Source organism: Peromyscus leucopus, chromosome 8b (assembly GCF_004664715.2).
Source record: "Peromyscus leucopus breed LL Stock chromosome 8b, UCI_PerLeu_2.1, whole genome shotgun sequence".
Lineage (NCBI taxonomy): Eukaryota > Metazoa > Chordata > Mammalia > Rodentia > Cricetidae > Peromyscus > Peromyscus leucopus.
Genome location: NC_051086.1, coordinates 100,697,079 through 100,720,991, shown reverse-complemented (window position 1 = coordinate 100,720,991; position 23,913 = coordinate 100,697,079). Strand labels below are relative to the sequence as shown.

The following is a 23,913-nucleotide window of genomic DNA, read 5'->3' as shown; positions in this document are numbered from 1 at the left end:
TGTGTACACGGAAGTCCAAGGTCTGCTCTACTGGATCCTCGTGTGTGTGTGTGTGTGTGTACACGGAAGTCCAAGGTCTGCTCTACTGGATCCTCGTGTGTGTGTGTGTGTGTGTGTGTGTGTACACGGAAGTCCAAGGTCTGCTCTACTGGATCCCCTTTTTGTTTGGGAACTCTTCACCCATAGGCCACGCATAGGTCTTTCCAAAGTCTCCAAAGAACAGTTCAAAAGGGACAGAATGAAAGTGACTATCTTGCCTTGATGCTCTACCAATTCAAACCCTAAAGGCTATCAGGGCTGTCCAGGGGAAGGGGGCACAAACAGCTTGTACAGAGGGGTGGCCACATCTTAGCGGGTCGCCCAGCATGCCCTATGGGGTCTTGCTGACAATTTGGGACGTGGGGTTGGCACAACACTTTGGGGGTTCTGGCGGCAGGGGCATGAGGCATGTGGGTGCTTCCCGTTGGGGGTCTGCCCTCGACTGATGCGGAGGAGGTGGGGCCCTGGCTGCCAGGGCGGGGCAGCTCGCTTTGGGATCCGCGGACAAAGGCGCGCGAGCTCGAGGCGGGCCTCTCCGGAGCCGCGGGGGAGGCGCTCCCAGCTTGGTGATCCAACCGGGACACTACTCGGGTCTGGAGGGGACCACGCTTCTTCCCTCCGACGCACCCGGGGCCTCTCCGCCACAGCGGGGCAGCTCCGGAGGACCCAGAAGCTTGCCCGTCGCCGCCGCTGAGCCCCGGGTGGCGTCCGCGCCGCAGCCTCCGCGCGAAGCACGCGCCGCCGGCTCCCACCGCAGCTCGCTTCCCATTGGCTGGCCGGCCCGCGGGCGCTCCCGCCCCGCCGCCCCATTGGCTGAGGCCGCCGCGGTCCCCCCCGCCCCCCGCGCGCCGGCCGCCGCTGACATCACGCGGCCTGAGGCGGCGGCGCCCCCCGGCTCAGCCCCGCAGCCCTCTCCGGCAGAGGCGCCGCCGCGGTACCCGGCGGAGAATGGTGCGCGCCCTGCAGGCCGCTCCCCGCCGCCTCAGCCGCAGCGCCTCCGCCGAGCGGGCCGCGGCGGGCCGCCGACCCCCGCATCGGGCGTGCGGCCGGCCGGCGCGCTGAGGCGCGGAGACCGTCGCCGGGCGACGCCGAGGTCGCAGCGGCCATGGGGGCCCTCACGAGCCGGCAGCACGCGGGCGTGGAGGAGGTGGACATCCCGTCCAATTCCGTGTACCGCTACCCGCCCAAGTCCGGTGAGGGCCGCGCGCGCGCGCGCCGCGGGCCGGGCGGAGGGGAGGCCGCGCGTCGGATGCTGCAGGCGAGCGGCGCGGCGGTCCGGGCGGCCCCGAGCCGGCCTCGGAGCGGGGGAGGACTTCCGGCTGCAGGGCGTGGGGTGCCCCTCATCGCGGGCCCCTGCGACGCCGTGCAGAGGGCTGCAGGTGCCTGCGGGGGTCATCGAGGTCACCCTCCGCCGGGGACGTGAGCGACCTCGGTGATAATCTGCTCTGCGACGGGGACGCGCGCCTCCCGGGCTGCGGCGTTGCAGGGGCTGCGGGTTTGGAGAGGCATCCCTGGCAGGCACCTGTGCCAGGTGTTGACCCGGGCTGCCTCGTCCTGGCCTCGGGGATGGTTGGCAGTGGGTTTCTGCTGGCGTGGGGTGGCGGGGAGAACGAACTTGCTCATGTAGTCCTTAGCTTTATCCGGAGGCTGTCAGAGGAAAACTAAGTGAGCAGAAATGATGGGAATCTGACAGAGTCGCTGGGATCGCCCCGTTGCTAATTTCTGGCAACCGGATGCCTGGGGACAGGGCAAAAGTATTTTTCCGACGCATACCATAGCTCGACAAAGTAAATGCCTCCATCCTCAGCATCAGCATTCGCATTGCAGGACAGTTTTGACAGCAGAGGAGAGAGAATGCCAAAGTAGTCGAATTGAGTGGAGGGCAGCCTCTGAGCTGCTGGCGAATGACCGGCTGTCTGTCCTTTATTATTATTATTTTTTTTATTTGCTGTTCTCAAGACCCCTAGGGACCCATGTGCTACCTACCGCCTTCCCTCTGTCTTGAGGACCTGATGAGGTTTTGATGATAGCAGAGTGAGGTGTTAGAATTGGAGAGGATCCCATCTTCCTTTTGGTAGAATAAAGACATGCTAATGAGCCGAGCTGGTTTCTCAGCAGTACATCCAGTTTCTGCCAGGTGGAAGCTGGGACCAGACAATGAACCTGCCTCCCTGCAGAGAGTGTACCAGCAGCTCTGTCTCCTTTGTGCCAGAGAACAAGCCCTACAGAAACGAGTAAGAACTGTTTTAGACAGGCCGGAGATAAAGCTGCGGATCCCTAGTGTTTTAATAAAGCTCTTGCTAATTATGACTGTATGGTTACTTTTATCTATTAAAAATGCATCGTAACACTCTAGAGGCCGAGGCAGGAGGATTATTAAGTTTGGGGTCAGCATGAGCTACACAGTGAGACTGTCTCAAACAAAATAAAATCAATACAACAGCCGCAAAAAAGGAAGTGTAAATAGCCCCTCTTCCCGGTGGTAGGGCTACAAATATGAGCCCTTACACCTGACTGGCATTTTGTTTTTTAAAACCAAAAATATGCAGCAGCGTGTGTGTGTGTGTGTGTGTGTGTGTGTGTGTGTGTGTGTTTTCTAAGTCACTCAGCTTTTATTGATCAGAATATGGATCATGTTTTGCTGACCTTGGAGTTTTATAGGGTTTGCTGCCTCAGGAGAAAATTTGCCCTTTCCTCCTCCACATATGGGAATTAATAATGGTAGATGTCGGAAAGACTGTTCCCAAAGGCAATAAGAGAATAATGGACCAAACTAAAATCTTTTTGGGAGATGGGAACTTGTTTTTGAGACAGGGTCTCACACTGTAGGTCATGTTGGCCGGCAACTCCGTATGTAGCCTTGATGAGCCACAGACCTGAGGCAGCCTCTGGCCTTAGCCTCCCCTTTCCAAACACCGGGATTACAAGCATGAGTCACAACACGTGCCTCCAAAGCCTTTCTCAAGTAAACACATTCCGTATTTAACAGTCCAAAATAATGCTCCCCGATCTACCAATCTTTGAAAAGTTTTACCCAATTCTAACTCATTTTTATCTATTTTCATTGTTATTTTGAAACAGGGTCTTATTTAGCACAGGCTGCGTCAGACTGACTTGTAGCTAAGGATGACCTTGAACTTCTGGTCCAGTCAAGTACTGGGACCATATGAATTCACCCCCAAGCTGAATATATTTTGTTTGAACTCAGGATTTCTTTTCTTTTTAATTAATTATTTAAAAAAATTTTTTTTTTTCGAGACAGGGTTTCTCTGTGTAGTTTTGGTGCCTGTCCTAGATCCTGCTCTGTAGACCAGGCTGGCCTCGAACTCACAGAGATCTGCCTGACTCTGCCTCCCAGGTGCTGGGATTAAAGGCGTGCGCTACCACTGCCCCGCTAATTTTTTAAATTTTATGTGCATTGGTGTTTTGCCATGGGTGTTGGGTCCCCTGGAACTGTAGTTACAGACTGTTGTGAGCTGCCATGTAGGTGCTGGGAATTGAACCCCGATCTTCCTGAAGAGCAGTTAGTGCTCTTAACCACTGAGCCATCTCCAGCTCTGAACCCAGATTTCTTACATGCTAGGTGAACATTCTTACTAATTAAACCATACACCCACCTAGACACATGGAAGTGTTTTGTTGCCTTTGAACAGTCTGTCTGTGCATTCCAGGTTGGCTTTAATTTTTCTGCTTGCTTTCTTCTTCCTTTCCTTTTGTTCAGATAGGGATTCAGTGTGTAGCCCTGGCTGGCCTGGAACTCACTATGTAGACCAGGATGGCCTTAAATTCAGAGACTGTGTTTCTCTTCCTCAAGTGCTGGGATTAAAGACATTCACTACCACATCAAGTTCTTTTTTCTTTTTCTTTCTTCCTTTCTTTTTTTTTTTTTTTTTTTTTTGAGACAGGGTCCAGCTCTGTAGTATAAGTTAACTTCAAAGTGTCAATCCTGCCTCAGCCTCTTGAGTACCACGACTTGCTCAGCCTAAAGCTTAAAACAAACAAACCTATTTTTTCCCCCTCTTTGAGATAGTGTCTCATATAACCCAGGCTGGCTTTAAACACATTATATAGCCAAGGAAACTTGAACTTTTTTTTTTTCCCCCTGGTTTTTTGAGACAGGGTTTCTCTGTGTAGTTTTCAAGCCTTTCCTGGAACTCACGCTGTAGCCCAGGCTGTCCTCAAACTCACAGAGATCCACCTGCCTCTGCCTCCCGAGTGCTGGGATTAAAGGCATGCACCACCTGGCTTGGAACCTTGAACTTCTGATTCTCTTACTTCCACCTCTCATGTACTTGAATGACAGGCATGTGCTACCGCTCCTAGTTCCTTAGTCTCCTCAGTGCTAAGACTGCAGGTATGAGACAACATACCTGTGATTTGGGACCAATATTTTGTTGTTGTTTTGGTAGTACTGGAGAGCAACCAGGACCTTGTGAATGCTAGCTAAGTTCTGCTAGTGAGTTATATTGTTCAACTCTAACTATTTGACTTTAATATCTATTATGTTCTTGTGTTTTACTTCACATCCCCAAAATCCTTCACAGCAGTATTTAGACTAGTGTTTGGAAGACAATTGGATAGTATCACCTAGGCAAGTTGACATAGACAATGTAAATATGGTGTCTTTTTAAAAGACTTTTTTTTTATTGTAATCAGAGGCTTTTCTCTGTCCTGCAGCTGTTTTCCAAATAATCACTCAGAGGCTTATATTAATTATAAATGATTGGCCAGTAGCTCAGGCTTATTACTGACTATCTCTTACCCTTAAATTAACCCATAGTTCTTATCTAATGTTTAGCCATGTGGCTTGGTACCTTTTCTCAGTATGACATTCTCATCTTGCTTCCTCTGTGTCTGGCTGGCGACTCCTTCTTCCTAGCATTCTCAGTGTGGATTTCCTGCCTAACTTCCTGCCCGCCTACCAGCCTATTAGTTTTTTATTAACCAATGAGAGGAACACATATTCACAGCATACAGAAGGACCATCTTACTGCATGTTATTGTTGTTGGGTTTTTTTTTTAAGATTTATTTATTTTGTATACAGCATGTATGACTACAGGTCAGAAGAGGACACCAGCTCTCATTACAGATGGTTGTGAGCCACCATGTGGTTGCTGGGAATTGAACTCAGGACCTCTGGAAGAGCAGTCAGTGCTCTTAACCTCTGAGCCATCTCTCCAGCCCATATTGTTGGTTTTTTTGAGACAAGGTTTCCCTGTGTAGTCCTGGCTGTCCTATAACTTGATCTGTAGAGCAGGCTGGCCTTGAACTCAGAAATCTGCCTGTTGCTGCCTGCCTCCCAGCTTATTTTACTTTTTATTATGTGCTAGTGTAAGTATGTGTGGCTGCACAGGCATTGGATCCTACTTGAAGCTGGAGTCACAGGCAAGTAGGCCGTTGTGAGCTACCCAGTGTGGGTGCTGGGAACTGAACCCGGTCCTCTGCATGAGCAAAAGGGGTCTTAACCATGAGTATCTCTCTTCAGTTCCTGGCTTCCTCCTTTAGTCCTTTCTTTCTTCCTTCCTTCCTTCCTTTCTTTCTTTCTCTTTCTTCCTTCCTTACTTCTTTTTTCTTTCCTTCTTTCTTTCTTTCCTTCTTTCTTTCTTTTTTCTTTGTTTTGTTGTTGTTGAGTCAAAATCTTACTATATTGATCAGAACTGTTAATCCCCCTGCCTCAGGCTCTAAAGTAATGAGGATTATAGGTGTATTATTGTGCTTGTCTATTTTAACTATTTTTGTTTTGTTTTGTTTTGTTTTGTTTTTTGAGACAGGGTTTCTCTTGTGTAGCTTTGCGCCTTTCCTGGAACTCGCTTGGTATCCCAGGCTGACCTCGAACTCACAGAGATCCGCCTGTCTCTGCCTCCCGAGTGCTGGGATTAAAGGCGTGCGCCACCACTGCCTGGCCTTATTTTAACTATTTTTGCTGAGCTGGAATTTTTAGTTGTTGCAAGAGTGCTGGAACACAAAAAATTTAATAACTAAGCATGTCTTCAAAAAAAATCACTATATAAGCTGGGCGGTGGTGGCGCATGCCTTTAATTCCAGCACTCAGGAGGCAGAGCCAGGTGGATCTCTGTGAGTTCAAGGCCAGCCTGGGCTGCAGCATGAGATCCAGGACAGGCACCAAAACTACACAAAGAAACCCTGTCTCAAAAAACAAAAATCACTATTTAAAAACTACACTTCTTCCAAAAGTTCACTGCTAATTGTTTAGTGTCAGAGGTACATGTACAGATATAAGCATGCAGACTGTAGGGTGACCACGTAGGCTCTGCCCTGTTGGTGTTGTGTGAGTGTTGTTTCATATACGACGTCAGTCATTGTTAATATGCCACACTAGTAGAATAAACTATAAAAGCTACCCGATCGTATCAGTAGATTCAGACAAAACATTTGCTAGAACATCCACTCATCTGTGATTTAACAACACAGCCAGGGGGTGGTGGTGCACACCTTTAGTTCCAGTACTCAGGAGGCAGAGACAGGCAGATCTCTGAGTTCCAGACCAGCCTTCTCTACAGAGCAAGTTCCAGGACAGCCAGGGCTACACACAGAAACCTGCACATGAAACAAACAAACAAAAGAGTAAAACAGCACTTGCCAAGTCAGGACCGGAAAGGAACTTCTTCAGGAAGTAAGATCATGAATGTGGTGATACAGTCACTTCCCGCTAATATCAAGAGCAAGGGGGAAAATCTGCTTTTGACATTCATTTTTCTTTTTTTCCAAGATAGGGTTTCATGCCTTCCAGGCTGGCCTTGAACTTACTGTATAGCCAAGGAAGGTTCTGAACTCTTTAGCCTCCTGCACACACACCCACACCCTTAATTAAGTACTAGGAGTACAAGCATGGGAGCAAATGTAGGGTCTGTTTGTGTGGGAGATGGGAGGCAAGCATTCTACCGATCAGGATTCACACACACACACACACACACACACACACACACACACACAAAATCCTTTTCTGCCAGGATCTTCTGTAGCTCAGGCTGGTCTAGGATACAGCTGAGGATGACCTGGAATTCTTTTTGTTTGTTTGTTTTTTCGAGACAGGGTTTCTCTGTGTAGCTTTGCCCCTTTCCTGGATCTTGCTCTGTAGACCAGGCTGGCCTCGAACTCACAAAGATCCACCTGCCTCTGCCTTCTGAGTGCTGGGATTAGAGGTGTGTGCCACCACCACTCGGCCTGACCTGGAATTCTTGAGCTGGCTCAGCAGTTACTAGCACTGGATGAACTCCCAAGGACCCTGAACAATTCCCAGTACCTATATAGTGGTTCACCACCATACTTTTTGTTGTTGTTTTGAGACACAGTTTCTTGTGTAGTTCTGACTGTCCTGGAACTCTCTTTGTAGAGACCAGGCTGGCCTCAAACTCAGAGACCCACTTGAGTCTGCCTCCTGAGTGCTGGGATTAAAGGTGTGTAACCTACCACCTGGGCAACTCACAAGCATTTTTTTATTTTGTTTTGTTTTTTTGTTTTTTCGAGACAGGTTTCTCTGTGTAGCTTTGCACCTTTCCTAGAACTTGCTTTGTAACCCCAGCTGGCCTCGAACTCACAGAGATCTGCCTGCCTCTGCCTCCTGAGTGCTGGGATTAAAGGCGTGCGCCACCCCCCGCCCGGCACAAGCATTCTTAATTCTTTTCCAGGGCAACCAATGCCCTCCTCTGGCCTCCTCAGGCACCAGGCACACACATGGGGTATAGACATACATGCAAGCAAAGGACCCATACACATTTAAAAAAAATCTTTTTAAAACCTTAAAAATAACTATAGAGATAGAAAAATCAATGCACTGTGAGGGCTGGGAATGCAGTTGAGTAGTAGAATGCCCAGGATGCCCAAGGTCCTGGGATCAATTCCTAATGCTATTAAAAATGTTCTTAAGACAAACTGGAGAGATGGCTCGATGGTTAAGAGCTTCTGCTTTTGCAGGGCTCGAATTCAGTTCCTAGCACCCAAATAAGGTGGCTCACAGCCCCCTGTAATCTCAGCCCAGAGGATCTAATGCCCTCTTGAACTCCTTGGGTATCTGCTCTCATATGCACACACCCACACATAGACACACATACATACCCAAAACTTTTTAAAAATTAAGTCTTTTAAAAAGATATTTTCAAAGGACAATATGGCATTGGTGCAACAGTGGCATGTTTTAGGTCAACTGAAGGAAATTCTGAGCCAGGAATACATGCATTCATCATCAGATGACCTTTTCTCATGTATCCATGTAGTCCACACTGACTTTGAACTGATCTTCCCTCTACCTGGGAAGTATTGGGATTATTGAGTTTGTCAAAAACAATCTGTGGTGAGGGATAAAACCTTGCAGTGGAGAAAGTCTTTTCAAATAATGCTGGGATGATTTTGTATTAACAAAGAATGAAGTAGTCTTAGACCCTTTGTAAGCTGGAGTGTAGCTCATTGCAGAGTACTCGTTTAGTATATGAGACTATCCAGGCACAAACCGCAGCAGGGATGGGGACATCAGATCCTTTCTTTATATCCCCAAAAATTTAACTCAAAATGGATCATGTCGTAAGACAACCCAGAGAATGGAAACATATGCAAGTCATGAGTATAGGAAAGGATTTTTATCTAGAATACACAAAGAACTTTACAAGTAATAGAATGACAGTCCAATTAGCTGGTCTTCATGGCACATGGCTTTGGGAGGCAGAGGCAGGCAGGTGAAATCAAGGCCAGCCAGGACTACATAGTGAGACCCTGTCTTGAAAAAAAGAAAAATATAAAGGCAAAGTACTTGATAGACATTTCTCAAAAAGAAAAAAGAAAAAACAATGGCCGATAAGCACATGGAGAGATACACAGTATCTACCCTTAGGGAAATACTGATCAAAGTTGTGTATGATTAGAAGCCTCATGCCTATAATCCCAGCTCTCAGGAGGCCAAGGCAGGAAGATTCTAAGACTAGCCTAGGTTACAGAATTAGATCTTGCCCCCTTGCAAAAGAATGCTATTATTAGATAATAAGTCACATCCAATGGACAGCTGTTAACTGAAAAATAAAATAGTAACAAGCATTGGTAAGGAAACCTAGAGCCCTACCCACAAGACATGATGGCTCACATGGACATCTCAGTGTTGAGAAAGAAGAACACTGAGTTAGGAGGGCAGCCTGGGCTACAGAGTAAATCCAGGGTAGCCTGGGCCAGAGTGAAACTCAGCATCAAAATCAAAAAAGGAAAACAGTCTTAAGCTGTTTTATAATTTCTCAAATGGTTAGTTATTATATGACTCATCAGTCATACCACTTCTTTTTTTTTTTTTTTAAGATTTATTTATTATATATACAATGTTCTGCCTGCATGTATGTCTGCAGACCAGAAGAGGGCACCAGATCTCATTACAGATGGTTGTGAGCCACCTTGTGGGTGCTGGGAATTGAACTCAGGACCTCTGGAAAAGCAGTCAGTGCTCTTAACCTCTGAGCCATCTCTCCAGCCCTCATACCACTTCTTGTGTATGCACAAGACCAAAAAAACATTCACACAAAATTTGCACATGAATGTACATATCATTTTTCTCATAATAGTGAAAAGGTAGAAATTACTCAGATGATGAATGGAACAACCTATGAGTAAACACGATAAATATAGACAATGGAAATTACCGGGCAGTGAGAGGAGCGAAGTACTGATGCATGCTTCAACATGAATGACCCTTGAAAACATGCTAAGTGAAAGGTACAAGATCCAAAATGTCACATATTGTATCATTTTTTTTTAAAAAGATTTATTTATTTGTTATGTATACAGCATGTATGATTGCAGGCCAGAAGAGGGCACCAGATCTCATTACAGGTGGTTGTGAACCACCATGTGGTTTTTGGGAATTGAACTCAGGGCCTCTGGAAGAGCAGCCAGTGCTCTTAACCTCTGAGCCATCTCTCCAGCCCCCATATTATATCATTTTTATGAACTGTCAAAAGAGAAAGAAATCCAGAGACAGAAAGTAGATTCACCAGAAGCTGAGGAGTGGATGAGAAGAATGACTGTTAATGAGTTTCTTTTAGGGTAGTGAAAATGTTCTAAAATTAGATAAGGGTGAATGGTGCTCGGCCCTGAATATACTATAAACCACACTATATGTATATATTTTTCAAATCATGTGTGTATGTCTTTTTTTTTTTTTTTAAATGAGTCCCCATATAGCTCAGGCTGGCCTTGAACTTGCTATGTAGGTGAGGGTAGATCTTGCTTTGACCTCTCAAGTGCTGGGATTATAAACATGTGTCCCTATTCCTGGATTATACAGTTTAAATTAGGTGAATTATATGGCATGGAAGTTACATTTCAAACCAAAAGGTAAGAGTTAAATGTAAAATCTTAGAAGACAGGAAAAACTATTTGATTTGGATTATTCAAAGAGTTAGAAATGATACCAAAAGTACAATCCAGTGTCATCTTTTTGTTGTCTCAGTGCTAGGGATGGAACCAAGAGCCTTACAAATGCTGGGTGCTCTGCCACCCAGCTATATCCCCAACTCTCAAACACATACACACACACACACACACACACACACACACACACACACACACACAATTGGAGTCCTTCAGAATTAAAAAACACACATTTCTAAAAGAGGCTGAGGAAATGGCATAGTGGATAAAAGCATGCACTGCTCTTTCAGAGGACCTGAGTTCAGTTCCCAGCACCCACCCCAGAAGGCTCACAACCATCTGTAACTCCAGCTCCAGGGGATCCGATACTCTGGCCTCTGCAGGCACCATCACTCACATGCACACACCCACCACACATACATACAACTAAAAATAACAAAAATAATTTTTTAGAAAACATTGAAGAGATGAAAAGACAAGATACATAGAGAGGTAATTCCTATGGAAATGCAACTGACAGCCTGCTGTAGTGATCGCTGAAAAGTATAGTGATAGAAATTCCTTGGAATTGTCGTTGAGGAAAAAGTCAGGCATGATGGTGCTGCCTGTAGTCCCAGCACTCAGGAGGTGGAGACATAAGGATCAGGAGTTCAAGGCTATCTTTGTCTCCATAGCAAGTTAGAGGCCAGCCTGGGACTAGAGAATGAGTTCTAGGACAGCCAAAGCTAGACAAAGAAACCCTGTCTCGAAAAACAACAACAACAAGACCAGCTTCAATGAGATGCCATTTTATACCCTCTAGGATACCTAAAAAAAAAAAAAAGGCAGACACTGTCAAATGTTCAGAATGCAGAGAAATTAGAATCCTTATGAACTGCTAAAGCAAAATGTAAAATGGTACAGCCACTTTGGAAAGAATTTGGCAGTCTTTTAAATATTAATCATGGGCTAGTAAGATGGCTCAGTGGATAAAGATGCCTGCTATCTTAGGTTCAAGCCTAGGTACCCACATAGTAGGAGAAAAGAACTAACTCCCACTAATTTTCTTTTGAAGTTCACACATAAACTATGGCACATCTCTGTGTGTGCACATAATAAATAAATAAAATTGCAAAATGTAATTAAATGTTAAACATGAGTTTAGCTTATGATCTATCAATTCTCCCACAAATCAGTCCAAAAGAAATGAAAATAGGGATTGGGGAGGTGGTAAAGTGCTCACCAAGCAAGCCCAAGGACCTGAGTTTTACCCAGCACCGTGTAAAAAGCCAGGCACCGGGTATGTGTAATCCCAGCAGTGAGGAGGCAGGCATAGGTGGATTCCCTAGGACTCAGTGATCAACCTGCCTAGCATACTTGGAGAATTTCAGGCCAGTGAGAAACCTAGTCTCAAAAAACAAGGCCATATCCTGGTTTCTGTTAAGAATGAATAAACTTTTAACTTGATGCCTAAAGTTAAATGTAGTTCTTGTTTTGTATTAAAATCAAGGGCTGTCGGGTGTGTTGCATACCTGTAACCCTGGCACTCAGGAGACAGAGGAGGATGGATTGTCAGTTCAAGGCCAGTTCAGCCTACTTACTGAAATCCTGTCAAAAACCAAACAAACCCACCAAACTGCCTAGCACAACAGTGTGATCCTGTAGTCCTAGGTACCAGGGAAGCCGCATCCGGAAGATCACTTAGTCCAGGGACAACCTGTCCTCCTCCTCCCAAATCAAGTTTGCTACAAAAAATTTAAAATCAGAACCGATAATACACAGATTAAAGAGAGGATTTTTATTTCAGCAGAAGAGTTCATCCTGAACATGTAGACTGTGCTACACTGTCTCAAAAGCCAACATAAATAAATAGACAAACACACAAATACAAGTTAGCTTGAATTCATATTCAGTCAGTAGGTTAGTAATGCTTTGGCAATATTCTTTTCTAAACTTTTGAGAAGACATATGCAGTGTATAACACTATGAATTAAAACAGAATCCAAGCCAGGCGGTGGTGGCACATGCCTTTAATTCCAGTACTCAGGAGGCAGAGGCAGGTGGATCTCTGTGAGTTCAAGACCAGCCTGGTCTATAGAGCGAGATCCAGGACAGGCTCCAAAGCTACAGAAAAACCCTGTTTCGAAAACCAAAAACCAAAAAACAAAAAACAAACAAACAAAAAGAACCCATTTCATCCTAGAAACCCTTATCAGTCAAAAGGATTTTTGTATTAGAGAGACAGAGGCATGCAGTTCTCCGTGAGTTTGAGACTAGCCTTTGAGTTCCAGGACAGCCAGAGCTACACAGAGAACAGAGAAACCCTGTCTGGGAAAATTTTTTTTTTTTTTTCTGAAGCGTTTAGTTTATCTAATTATTTCTTTATCAGTAAAAAAAAAAAAAAAAAATTGAGAGTCGATAAAGGGGTAAGAACCTGAAGGACCTGAGAAGCAGGGGAGCAGCCCCCAGTCTCCTCCTACCTCTTTTGCTCCTTCCTCCAAAAAGGCTGAGACCCCCTCTGCCCTGCCTCACCACTTCCTGTCTCCGTCTGCTCTGCCCTCTGACTCCAAGCAAGCTTTATTTGTCAGAACACAATCAGAATTTCACACAACATTTGCTTTGTGGGCTGAAGAGATGCCTGGGTTGTGTGTACTGCTTATGCAAAGGACCTGCGTACGGTTTCCAGCACCCACCTCAGGTGGCTTACAATCGCCTGTGCCTCTAGTTCCAGAGAATCTGACACCCTCTTCTGAATTCTCTGTATTCCTGTGCACAAACACAAAAACAGACACACACACACACACACACACACACAATTTTTTTGGCAGGGGTGGGGTGGGGTGGTTCGTTGAGACAGGGTTTCTCTAGGTATCTGCCCTGGCTGTCCTGGAACGTACTCTGTAGACCATGCTGGCCCCAAACTCACAGAGATCTGCCTGCCTCTCCCTCCCGAGTGCTGGGATTAAAGGCGTGCCTGACTACCACTTGGCTCATGATCTTTTAAAATTTGCTTTCACCTTTTTTTCTTTCCTTGTTTAGACTAGTGACAAAGACCAACCATTCGCAGTGTGAACAGAGCTCGCCATCCACCTGTCCAGCCTTAGAGAGACAAGTCAGTACACTTGCCACTGAGCTATATCCTAGTCAAGTGAGCCTGAGTGCTTTAAAAAATATTCACATTTAAGCTGGGTGTGGTGGTGAAAGTCTTTAATCTCAGCACTTGGGAGGCGGAGGCAAGAGGATCTCTGAGTTTGAGCCAGCCTGGCCTACAGAACGAGTTCAAGGACAGCCAGGGCTACACAGAAATACAGTCTCAAAAAAGAAACAAAACCCCATTAACTTGTATTATTCTTTTGTTTGTTTGTTTTTGTTTTTCAAGACAGGGTTTCTGTAGCTTTGGAGCCTGTCCTGGAACTTGCTTTGTAGACCAGGCTGGCCTTGAACTCACAGAGATCCACCTGTCTTTGCCTCCTGAGTGCTGGGATTAAAGGCGTGAGCCAGCACCGCCCAGTCACTTTTATTTTTCTTCCCTCCTCCCCCACCCAGCTGAGGACAGAACCCAGGACCTTGTGCTTGCTAGCAAGCGCTCTACCACTGAGCTAAATCCCCAACCCCCACTTTTATTCTTAATTATGTGTGGGTATATTTATTTATCTGTATATGGGTATGTACACATGAGTGCAGGTGCCTGGGAAGGCCAAAAGCATCATAATCTATGGAGTTGGAGTTACAGGTAGTTGTGAACCAGCTGATGTGGCTGTTGGGAACCAAATTCCAGTCTTCTGGATGAGCAGGAAATGCTCATAACTTCTGAGCCAACTCTCTAACCCCCAACTGTGAATTATGTTAAAACCCATTCTTTTTTTTCTTTTTTTTTTTTTCTTCGAGACAGGGTTTCTCTGTGTAGCTTTGCGCCTTTCCTGGAACTCACTTGGTAGCCCAGGCTAGCCTTGAACTCACAGAGATCCGCCTGGCTCTGCCTCCTGAGTGCTGGGATTAAAGGCATGCGCCACCACCGCCCGGCTTAAAACCCATTCTTAAGACAATTCCACAAGTGGTGAACACTTGTGATTCCAGCACTTGGGAAATAGAGGCTGGAGGGCTGCTATGAGTTCAAGGTCAGCCAGTGGTCTATAACATTCCAGTCCAGTCAGGGTTACACAGCAAGACCCTATCTCAGAAGCCAAAAACAGGGTTATAGGATACAGCTCAGTCAGTAGGGTTGCCTAGAGCCCTGGGTTCTATTGCCAGCACTACATAAACTAGGCTGGCTGGCACATGCCTATAATCTCAACAGTTGGGAGGTGGAGGCAGGAGGATTGGGGTTTTAAAGTTATTCCCAGATAAATAGTGTATTGAAGGAATGCCTGGGCTACATGACACCTGCTTCATACAAAAACAAAATTAGAACTATTGCTGGGCGGCGGCGGCGGTGGCACACACTTTTAATCCCAGCACTTGGAAGTCAGGCAGGTGGATCTCTGAGTTCAAGGCCAGCCTGGTCTACAGAGTGAGTAAGAACAGCCAGGCCACACAAAGAAACCCTGTCTCAAAAAAACCCTGTGTGTGTGTGTGTGTGTGTGTGTGTGTGTGTGTGTGTGTGTGTGTTTATATATATCAATAAAAATACTGTGTTATATTTTATTTTTATAAACATCTCATAGCTCTCTGCTCTGAAAAGGCCTAGGAACGATGACTGACAAAGTGGTATTGAGATCTTCTGGCATGCAGACCATGGTCTCCAACTGGAGTTTCATGCTGAGGATCTAGAGTTCAGTGAAAGCCACATTCCATGTCTAGGGAAGGAAATGCACAAGCTGGGCTAGGAGATCTTGTCTGTATTCTATAGCAAGGATCTCTCAGAACCTTCTGGAATCATGTCCAAAGGAATCCAAAGAACTGGGGATGCAATTTGGGGATAGAGCACTTGTCCAGCATACATAATACCCTGAGTTCAATCCCTAGCATGGACGGGGACACACACAAAATAAGTAAACAAACTAATAAATACATTGAAAACCTATTAATATTTTGACAGCCCAGCTTTGGAGGGGCCAGCCTGAGCTACAAAGTCTGTTTATAGAAAAGAAAAAATTATTTGTAAAGATTTCCTTCAACCAAAGATAGAACTCAGTGTCATCCTCAAGCATTAAGGAACCTCTGCCTGTCCTGTGTGCCAGTGACTAAGGTGGACCCTGTGGACCAGAGTTCAGTGACTAGAGAAGGACCACGGCTGAGAAGCAGTGGGAGCAGAGAGGCGAGGAGCAGTGTAGTTGGATGAAAGCCTCCGACTGTGTAAATACATGCATACATCCTTAGCAGTGCTGTTTCTATGTACATAAAGAAGATGGACCAGGACTGGCATCTTAGGACATGGACCTGTCTGACTTTTCCTTTTCCCATACTGCCCCATGCAAAAGAGGACAGTGCCTGAAATGATACATGCTCACACCGATAAAGCCCAGAGAATGTGTCCTTTGTGGCAGAGGCAAACAAGAATTGTAAATCAGACCCTTTAGTCTCAAAAACATTTTGTTTTTCTGCACCAACCAGCAGTCTTTTGTTTACTTATCTAGTGCAGGGACCGGTAAGTTCAACACATCCCTCTGTCCAGAATAAAATAGGAAATGAAACAGACTGAGGACTGCACTGCCCTTTACAATTTTACAAACAAAAGCCTTCTGAAACTAGATAGAAAATTTAGGCCAAGAGATATTTTCAACACATAATTACTATGTAACATGCCAAAGACCAAAACATAGCCCTGTATGTTTAGACCCCTTGTAATAGTGATTTACTTATTGTGGTGAAATTCCAAAACCAAATCTTCAAACTTTCTCAAGTCATGAAAATTTTATATTGAATAGGACAGACATATAAATACTTTTAGATTTTAACCACTATCTCATGCTAATAGTTCTTGCTGAGAAGACTTCTCTTTGCATATTTTTCTCTTATTAAGGTCACAGCATAAACAGATACCCTGCCTGTGAGTGGAAAATATTAAGCTTGCTATTTACTTTTGGAATAATGGAGTTATGTTCCTGAATATTGCAGTAAATGGAACTGTATTCAAAAATAACTTTTTATTTAATGTAGCTCAACAACAAAGCTCAATAAAATTAATGTGGTCACACAGCTGGTAGATGCCAGCGTTGGGATAAAATCTAGCTCTGTTTTAAGCTGAAACCTGTATTTTGTTGACTGCATTGCAAAATAAATAACTAAAAATTAAAAAAAAAAAACAAAGTAAAAACTGGAAGAGGGCAGTTGTTAGCTGCTGCAGCACCTGCTTCAATTGATAACCCTTCCCCTTCTCATGCCCAACTGTTTCCATGGTCTCTGAAACCTCATCAACAGCCAGCCTTCTTTCTTTGTTATTTATTAAAACAGAACATTTATTACTTGACTAATCTGTTGAACCAGGTGCTGCAGCGGCTAACAATTGCCTTCTTCTGTTTCTTTGGTTTGGTTTTATTGCAATAAAGTCAACAAAATACAGGTTTTGTTTAAAAACAGCTACTAACTGTGTGACCACATTAACTTGATTGAGCTTTGTTGTTGAGCTGCATTAGGAACAGGAGGACTACTGGATGTGTTGGTGCACGCCTTGAATCCCAGCACTCAGGAAGCAGAAGCAGGCCCATCTCTGAATTTCAGGCTAGCCAGGGCTACATAGCTTAGTCAATCGGTTGATTGACTGTTTGGGAAGGATTTGAAGGTGTGGCTTTGTTGGAGGAGGTGTGTCACTGGGAATGTGCGGTTTTAAAAGCCCTTGCCAGGCTCAGTATTTCCTTCTGCTTGCTGCCTTGATGCCTATCAGCATGTAAAGCTCTCAGCTTCTGCCCCAGCACCATACCTGCCTGTTTCCCACCATGATAATAATGGACTAACCCACTGAAACCGTAAGCAAGCCCTGGATTAAATGCTTTCTTTTATAGGAGTTGCCATGGTGTCTCTTCACAGCAACAGGACAGTGAGTAAGACAAAGGTGTTAGCCACCATGCCTGGTGAGACAGTGGGGACTGTGCCAGGCATACTAGAGTATTTTGGAGAGCTGGAAATGTTCTCAGCTGGACTCATGGTGGTGGTTACCAAAACTACCAAGTTGTGCAAGGCATGAATTCTGTATTGGGTGTGTTATTCCTCAGTAAGGCCGTTAGTCTTTTTGAATAAATAAAGATCTTGATCTCTAAAAGGATGGAGTTACAGGGAGCAAATGGCATTGAGTACAGACTTTAAAAGCTGGTTACAGAATCTCAAGTAGCCCAGTGTAGAGAATAGCATTCACCACGGCCTGGAGACTGGAAATGTCTTTGAGACGTTAAGAGACTGGCAGATCATTTAGTCAGTCGGCATAAGGTTTTCCTGGACTGGTACTGAGAAGTGAGGTTTGGTGGTTTTTTGTTTGTTGGTTGTTCTTGTTTTTAAAAGCTGGGTCTCGGTATGTAACACTCCGGCCGTATAGCCATAGACACACACCACCACACCCAGCCAGAACCTTCTTTCTCATTTCATCTAATGTGTGAGAAGCATACAGTCGCTGATGTGTAGAAAATACATCTCACTCAGAGGCAATAGCAATGGCGGTTTATTTGAGAAGACTGCTTTCTACTGAAGGCAACCAGGCACCTCCACTCTATCAGTTATGCGCTTGGAGAAGAGGGCCAGCAAGTGTGTGACATGAAGAACGGACAGTGATGCTGCCCTGGGGTGCACCGCATGCTGCGGCACTGCAGCCGGATGCTGTGTTTCTAGGTTCAGCTGGCTCCTTCCAGCTGCAGCTCGGTGCTACTTTAATTTGTGTACTGCCACTCTCTGCAAATGCTTTCTGATTGTTAGTTAAGAATTGCCTCACGCTTTGGTGAGTGGTCTTAGCCACATGGTTGAGTTTAATTGGTGTTTCTGGACTCAAACTCCATGTCTAGAAAGTAAAATCTGAATGTCCGGTTCTGATTTCTGTTGCAGCTGTCTTCTCCTCCCCTTCCTGTGGCTTCTCTACAGCCAAAAATGCTAAAACACAGCTTTTCAGCTTTCTGAAAAAACTCAATCACAGCTGACTGGGAGTTTAGATTTATCCTGGCTGAGTTACACATAAGGCTTTATGGCTTCATAACTCCTTTGTGTTAGTTTGAGAGTGGGCGTATCTGAGAGAATTGCCAGTTTTCTAAGGTATGAATCTTTTGTATAGTCTACCTTAGAGTCAGATTAGAGAAATTTGAGGGTGCATGGTGTGGTGGCACAAGCCTGTAAGTAATCTTAGCACTTGAGAAGTAGAGGCAAAAGTTCAAGGCCAGCCTCAGCTACTTTAGTGAGTTTGAAGCCATCTTAGGCTACATGAGACTGTCTCAAAAACAACCCCAAACAAACAAGCAAACAAAAACAAGGAGTTTGGAGTAAGAGGAATTTGTGTCCCTATCAGAGTTAAAATATACAACTAGATCAGAGATTTTCAACCCTCCTAATGCTACAAGCCTTTAATACAGTTCCTCATACTGTGGTGACCCCCAACCTTGAAATTATTTTTGTTGCTACTTCCTAACTGTAATTTTGCTACTGTTATGAATTGTAAATATCTATGTTTTCTAATGGTCTCAGGCGACCCCTGTGAAAGGGTCCATCAACCCAAGGGGTTGTGACCCACAGGTTGAGAACCACTGCACTAAATGCTTGCCAGTGTCCCTAAGTTTCTTGTGCTGACTGTTGAGGTGATCTCACTTTGTAGCCTAGGCTGGCCTTGAACTTTGGTCCTTATGCCTTAGTCTTCCAAGTGCTAGGATTACAGATATATGGCCTCATGCCTGCCTCATGCCTCCTTTGTGCAGCATGAGTGTGAGGAGCCTCATTGGAAAGATTAAGGAGTATAGAAGTGAGGATAGGCAGGTGCTGATACTTATGTGTGTGGGTTAAAAGATCTAGACAAAGATAATTTGTATATAAATATGATTATGTCTGTAGTGAAGATTTTCAAATGCTCAGGAACCACCACCTCAAGTTGAAACAGGAAAATCAGGACCAGGCTAAGCCTGGTAGTATCTGCATGTAATCCTAGCACTTGGGAGCTGAGGCAGGAAGATCACAAGTTCTAGGACTACATGGGCTACACAGAGTGAGACCTTGTCTCAAACAAAAACAAAACCAAGTAGGGACTAGGGAGCCAGCTCAGTTGGTAAAGTGTTTGCTCTATAAGCATGGGGACCTTTAGTTCAGTCTCTTGAACCTGTGTGAAAAACTGAGTGATCCGCTTGTAGACCCAGCCATGGTAAGGTGGAAACAGGTGAATCTTTGGACTCACTGGCCATCCAGCTAGTCTAGTTGGTGAGCTGCAGGTCCCAGTGATAGTGACCTCTGGCACTTTTCACACATTCGCGCGCGCGCGCGCGCGCACACACACACACACACACACAGTATACACCCACACAGATGATCAGTAGCAAAATACAAATAGGTTCATTAGTGGGCATTTGTGGACTTTCTTGACTTTTGGTTAGTGATATTTTAGATCAGGATGAGGACTCAGGCTTGTCACAAGAACAGTAGTGACCTATTTTGTTTGTTGTCTGATATGGTTTTGCTGATTTTGTGCTAGAGTCTGAAATCAGAAGAAATTGATCCGATTCCTTGAAATCTTAACCTGTTTTTACTTACAGCACCTTTTGCTCCGTCCGTCTGACATCAATCTGCTTGTCTGATTTTTTCACGTGTCACTCCCCAGGCAGCTATTTTGCCAGCCACTTCATCATGGGAGGAGAGAAGTTTGATTCCACGCATCCGGAAGGTTACCTCTTTGGAGAGAACAGCGACCTGAACTTCCTGGGAAACAGGCCAGTGGCGGTAGGGTACAATTTTTTTACTGCCTCCAGCTTGGGTTTGTTGGTGCAGTGGGGGCTTGAGGAGCCAGGTGTGCCGCTAGACTGGGGGAAACCAAGCAAGATAAAGTTGTTGCGGTCTGGGGTGGGGTGGGAGGTGGCAGCTGAGTCTGAGAACTTGGAGCTTTCCTGAGATTCACATTTCCTCCACCAGCCCTGGTCAGTGCCCTTGCTTGCCCTCACTGAATTCCTCCTTCATGGCACTTAGCACGCAGTTCCTATCCGTTTGTCACTTTCTCTGTTCATTATCTGCTTTCCTCTTTCAAAAAGCGAGGACGATGTTTACTGTTGGGTACTAGACCTAACACAAAGCCCAGTACAAAACTATAAACCTTGGTCAACGTTTGCTGAGTCAATGAATGAAGTTTCCCTGGTTCTTGAGTTGCACACAAGTAATGCCAACACTTGGGAGGCCGAGGTGAGAGGCTTGCAGTGCGTTAAAGGCCATCTTAGCTACATCAGCAGTCCTCAACCCGGGAGTCAAATGAGCCTTTTACAGGGTCTCCTAAGACAATACTGCATATCAGATATTTACATTACGATTCATAATAGCAAAATTGCGCTTATGAAGTGACAGTGAAAATAATTTTATGGCTGGGGGTGATCACAACATGAGGAACTAACTGTATTAAAGGGCCCCAGCATTAGAAGGTTGAGAACCAGTGGACTACAGAGTGAGATCCTGTCTCAAAACAGAAAACAAAATAGAACACAGCTTTCTTAGCTGTTTGTTCAGCTCCTCCTCCTGCCTTCTGCTGTCCTCTCTCAAGAGTCCTGACTACGGGGACTCTAGGTAGAGCCAGTGCAACTGTCTCTGTAGCCTTTTCCTGAGTACCAGCTCTGAATCTGCAAGAGACTTTGTAAGAACAGCCCCAGTGGGGGCTGGAGAGATGGCTCAGGGGTTAAGAGCACTGGCTGCTCTTCCAGAAGACCCCGGTTCCATTCCCAGCACCTGCATGACAGCTCACAGCTGTCAGTAATTTCAGTTTCAGGGGACCTGCTGGGAGGCAAAACACCAATAGACATAGAAATAAATAAATCTTGAAAAACAAAACAAAACAAACAAACAAACAAACCCAGCTGCCATGTGGCTCTTGAGTGGTCTCTGTGTGCTGAGGAAGGCCCAGACACTGTACTCCATGTGAAGACCTCCTTGAAAGAGGACACACTGTTTTTGAGGGCCAGAGATTGAGTGTGCACCCATGAATGATAAATACTACATCTCCAGGCCTTGCAGGACTGTTCTATTCTACTGGTTTTTTGAGACAGGGTCTCTATTATGTAGCTTTGGCTGTCCTGGAATTCATTATGTAGACCAGGGTGGTCTCACACTCACTGAGGTCCACCTGCCTCTGCCTCCAGAGTGCTGGGATTACCAAACCCAAGCCCAGCTTTTTTTTTTTTTTTTAATTATTTCACTTGGTAGATCAGACTGTTCTGGAACTCACTATGTGGCTTAGAACTCATGGCAATCTTTCTGCCTTGGCTTCTTGATTGCAAGTGTAAGCCACTACAGCTACCTGTCCCAGGACTTCCTGTCACTCTCATTTCATCAGTGAGAGATCTAAGGTTCTGAAAGCTGAGTAATGGTAGTAGCTAGCATATAGGAAACGTGTCCTTGGTCCCTGGCCCCTTTCCAGGTGTTTTACATAAATTTTTCTCACCATCTCCTAAGTAGGTCTTCCTTGCTAAAAATCTGTTCTTTCTGTTGTCTCTGGCTGCCTCTGAAAATTCTCTCTTCCCAAACCTGCCATGTTAGTGGGGCAGATAGAACACACTACAGGAGATGTGCAAAAAAGAGTGAAGATCTGGAGTGACTGAGTTCTGAAGGAACTGAGTGTGGGACGGAATGCTCTGGGCAGATTGCTAGGGTACTGTGCAGAGGGGCTTGGGCAGGTGGGGAAAGGGATCCCACCTGGACTGAGGCACCGAGGATAGCTCTAAAAGTATTCCTGAATTTGTAGAGTTGGCAAACATTTACTGAGCAACCGCCAGGTGCCAGGTACTGTGTGGTAGGTGTTGTGGACACAGGGCTGAAGTGACTGTCTTTGTTTCTCCGGAAACAAAGAAGGGAGGCAAGCTGGCCTACAGCGAAACAAGAGGAGAAAGCTGAGCGGGCTGCATTGCCCAAGAAGTCTTCATTCCTTAGGCTGTGGGAAGATTTTAAAGATTTTGAACTGGTGAGTGACTTGGAGAAATTATGTTTTTACGAGATTGACCTGGTGATAGACTTCTGTCTGAGCTTCACTTTTAGGTTTTTTTGAGACAAGGTTTCTCTGTGTAGCCCTGGCTGTCCTAGAACTTGCTTTGTAGACCAGGCTGGCCTCCAACTCACAGAGATCCACCTGCCTCTGCCTCCCAAATGCTGGGATTAAAATTGTGTGCCGCCACCGCCTGGCTTAAACTTTAATTTGAAAAGGTTGTTGCTCTTGGCAGTGGTAGTTTTCATCCTTTCTGTCTTGTAACATGGTACTTTGTAGTCCTAGTTCCATAGTAGGACAAATAAAGGTGCAGCCAGCAGCCTGTAACATTCCAGTGCATGTCTGTCGTCACAGGAGTAGAAGACTTCTGTGAATTCAAGGTCAGTTTGAGCTGAATGGCAAGTGCTAGGCCTGCCTGTGATACATCAGAAACAACAAAACACACACACACACACACACACACACACAACCCTTTTGCTTCAAATCAGGTTATGCCGAGTACTGTTTGTTGAATGTCTACTGCCTTCGCCGTTAGATGACCGCTTCCTTTGTCCCTGATAGCCAGATGAGGGAGGTTCCTGAATCACCAAGTCAGTTTAGAAAATGAACGTGTGTGTGTGTGTGTGTGTGTGTGTGTGTGTGTGTGTGTGTTTAAATGGCTTCTTCTGGCCATAAAGATGTCTTACAGATAAACATACAGGTCTGTGCATGTTGGCATACTTTCCCAAAGGTGAGTTTGCACCTCGGTGGAGGCCCCTGAATGACTGAGCTCCTGAATTACTAGGTAGCATCCTTGACCTTCTAAGTATGAGACTTTTCCCCGAGGGAGTATTGACATCGGTCTTCTTGTTGGTGTGTTTCTGTAGCAGTCATTAAGTATGTTTAATCTGAACAGAGATTTTTTTTAAATCATATTAAGTTGGGTCTGGGGGTCCATGACTGCAACCTAGCACTTAAGAGGCTGAGATGGGAGGATGTCAAGTTTGTAGCTAGTCTGGGTTACATATGGAGACACTTTCAAAAAAAACAAAACAGGCCAGCTGTGATGTCTCACTCCTGTAACTCCAGCACTTGGGGTGCTGAGACGGGAGAATTGCTGTGAGGCCAGACTAGGCTCCAACATGAAATAAGATAAAGCAATATGCAGCGTGTTTCTCCTTTCTCTCCCTATGTGGCATTTGCTAATAATGACCCCGTGTACTGACCCTTCCTAACTGTCAGGCTGGCTGTCCTACACACTAGATGTGATGTCTCATCTGTCTTCAGCCTAATGGAAAGGCACTCATTAAGATCGCCAAGCCTGTAAGGGAGCCAGTCAGCATTTGAACCCACAGTCTGCTTCAGACCCTAGCACTCTTCTGTTTTTGCATACACAATCTTTTCTGAGTCCTGGCCATGGACCGTTTGTGTGGATTGGATCACCAAGAACAGTTGTGGGTTTGGTTGAGCTCTAAAAGGA

At 45.4% G+C, this 23,913-nt stretch overlaps 1 protein-coding gene across 2 annotated transcripts in view; it reads left to right on the top strand.

The window, feature by feature from the left end:
• Positions 1–908: 908 nt before the first annotated feature.
• The window catches only part of Rnf157 (ring finger protein 157), a 74,139-nt gene continuing 51,134 nt past the window's right edge, over positions 909–23,913 (top strand). For both annotated transcript variants that reach the window (XM_028889767.2, XM_028889768.1), the window contains exons 1-2: positions 909–1,232; positions 20,100–20,218. In XM_028889767.2, the coding sequence (XP_028745600.1) occupies positions 1,145–1,232; positions 20,100–20,218 (207 nt within the window). In that variant the 5' untranslated portion in view covers positions 909–1,144. The remainder of the gene's footprint in view (positions 1,233–20,099; positions 20,219–23,913) is intronic.